General features: G+C 34.2%; 1 protein-coding gene across 1 annotated transcript; it reads right to left on the bottom strand.

Annotated features, from left to right (window-relative positions):
• Positions 1 to 837: 837 nt before the first annotated feature.
• LOC141695723 (F-box/FBD/LRR-repeat protein At1g13570-like) lies at positions 838 to 1,467 on the bottom strand. Its single transcript, XM_074499949.1, has 3 exons — positions 1,354 to 1,467; positions 1,105 to 1,263; positions 838 to 1,017 (listed from the first exon to the last, which is right to left on the bottom strand). Exons 1-3 carry the CDS (start codon positions 1,465 to 1,467, stop codon positions 838 to 840), a joined length of 453 nt encoding a protein of 150 aa, XP_074356050.1.
• Between the last annotated feature and the right edge of the window lie 566 nt (positions 1,468 to 2,033).

Below are 2,033 nucleotides of genomic sequence, written 5' to 3'. Positions count from 1 at the left end.
CAAGGAAAACAGGCTTCAACAACGGTTTATGTCCGTTGTCTGATACCCTATTTTTGATACCCTATTTTTCCGTTGACTATTGAGCCGCCGTCTGTTAGTTGGATCAGACAACGGCCGAAAAACGTTATCTAAGATTGTACAGACAATGATTGTGGATTAAGCCCATTGTATTACATCCAAAAAAGACAACGTCTTTTGCTTGTTTTCGTCATAACAAGCGACATTACTCAGCAGTTATTGCAAACTCAGAAAACCGTTGTGTAGGGTACAACATTAAAACCAATCCTACAACACTTGTTGTATAAACGTTGTTGTGTACCCAGATAGACAACAAAAATGAAAATGAGCTCGTAGAACTCTTGTAAAAAAATTCTAAACACAACAGTTTTGTATTTTAATGTATGGCATGATTTGATATATACAACTCTTTATTTGGCCAAACGTATTGCATGAATACCTTTGGTACAATATCTTAATCTTTTATAAACAGTGGTTTACTGGTGTTGTGAGAGTTAATTTTGCACCAAAGTTTTGTGATCGAAAACATTGTTTTAGTATTAAAGACATGATATTTTAATGAAGCTTGGTTGTTAAGCGTTGTCTTACTCAAAATATAACAAGTAATCAAATAAAGGTAACTTTAAAAATCTGAACAAATACAACATCCAATAGAACAAATAAGGAAAAAAGAGAGACCAACGTATATGCATAAAAATTACTACACTTTATCTTGAATAAATATAATTTCAGATTTGGCAGAAGCTCTTCGAAATCGCAGCAATTCTATTACCACGTTCAATTTTCCGCAGGAAACATATATCCCAGGTAAAATGCTCATCACCCAAGCACCGGAAAATTTTTAAGCAAAAAATTGAGGAATTCCATCTCACGTGGCACACCAGATAAATCTGAAATCTTCACCGTTTTACGATTTTTTAATGTGCAACCAATAGGGTAATCTGTCTCCCAAAAATTTATATTAGTTGCCTCTGATGCAGCGATTGCATTCGATGAACTCTACATAATTGAAAGGGATGTAACATAATTATAAACAATTAAATAAACAAGCACAAAGAGGTCGAATAACATTAGAGTTTAACTTACTAAAATTTGAAGTTCTTGTAAGTTTGGAGAGCTCAAAATCAAGCGAAGAACAACCAATATTTCTTTCATGTCTTCAAAGCTTACTTGATACAGTTGAATTAGCTTCAGATGGTCATAAGTTAATGGAACTTTCCCGAGTTCATATCCTATACTCATATACTGAACAAAGAGGGTAAACAAAAATAATGGTGAGTGTACAATAACATGTTCCCAATCTCATAAATCCAAAAGAAACTTAATTCAGCTTACCTTTGTAAAGTAGATTTGCCCAGTGACCTTCTCAAGACATGGTACACCACCAAGAAACTTGTCAAAGTTGTAACCTGGACTTTGCTCAAAGGGCTTTGTCTTATCTACAGTCATGTACATAGCAACAGAAACAACAATTAGAAGGTGAACACAATGAGTGCCCCAAAATATAAGGATTAGCCGGCAGTTGAGCAGACATGAATGTTACTGAGTATCCACACATGCCAGCATGTTACTGTTATCATATTATCACCCCATATGCTTCTGCTACTTGTATTTAATTATTTAACACCACTCAAATTTAGCTCTTAATTTATGATTACCTCATTAAACTTAGTTAAATATAGTTGTGCAGAATTGTAGCCTATAGTTGACAAATTATAACTTCCAAAAACTACACGACTACTGGGATTGCATCTTCTATAATTTATACACAATATAAAAAAAATGGTCAAAACAAATCTCTGTGCTCAAATTTTGAACATTCTGTAAATTGGTAGTGTTATGACCCACTTTTTGCAGCAAGATACAACAAAAACATTAAGACATAACGGGATAAGAAACTAGTCGACGGGATGAAACTGGACGATGGTGAAGTGGACATGAACAACTTAAGCAGTTAGAGGATAAACACGAAGACTTACACCTGTAACAACCCCAATTCTGTAAATTGGTAGTGT

This window comes from Apium graveolens, chromosome 2 (assembly GCF_009905375.1).
Source record: "Apium graveolens cultivar Ventura chromosome 2, ASM990537v1, whole genome shotgun sequence".
In the NCBI taxonomy this organism is placed as follows: Eukaryota; Viridiplantae; Streptophyta; class Magnoliopsida; order Apiales; family Apiaceae; genus Apium; species Apium graveolens.
This window is presented reverse-complemented; position numbering and strand designations above follow the sequence as displayed.

Excerpts from the sequence above, each read along its gene's own strand:
- LOC141695723 (XM_074499949.1), bottom strand. The coding sequence starts at position 1,467 with ATGACTGTAGATAAGACAAAGCCCTTTGAGCAAAGTCCAGGTTACAAC. Across the intron at positions 1,264-1,353 it reads GGCAAATCTACTTTACAAAG|TATATGAGTATAGGATATGA; the intron begins GTAAGCTGAATT and ends CTCTTTGTTCAG. Across the intron at positions 1,018-1,104 it reads TACAAGAACTTCAAATTTTA|AGTTCATCGAATGCAATCGC; the intron begins GTAAGTTAAACT and ends TCAATTATGTAG.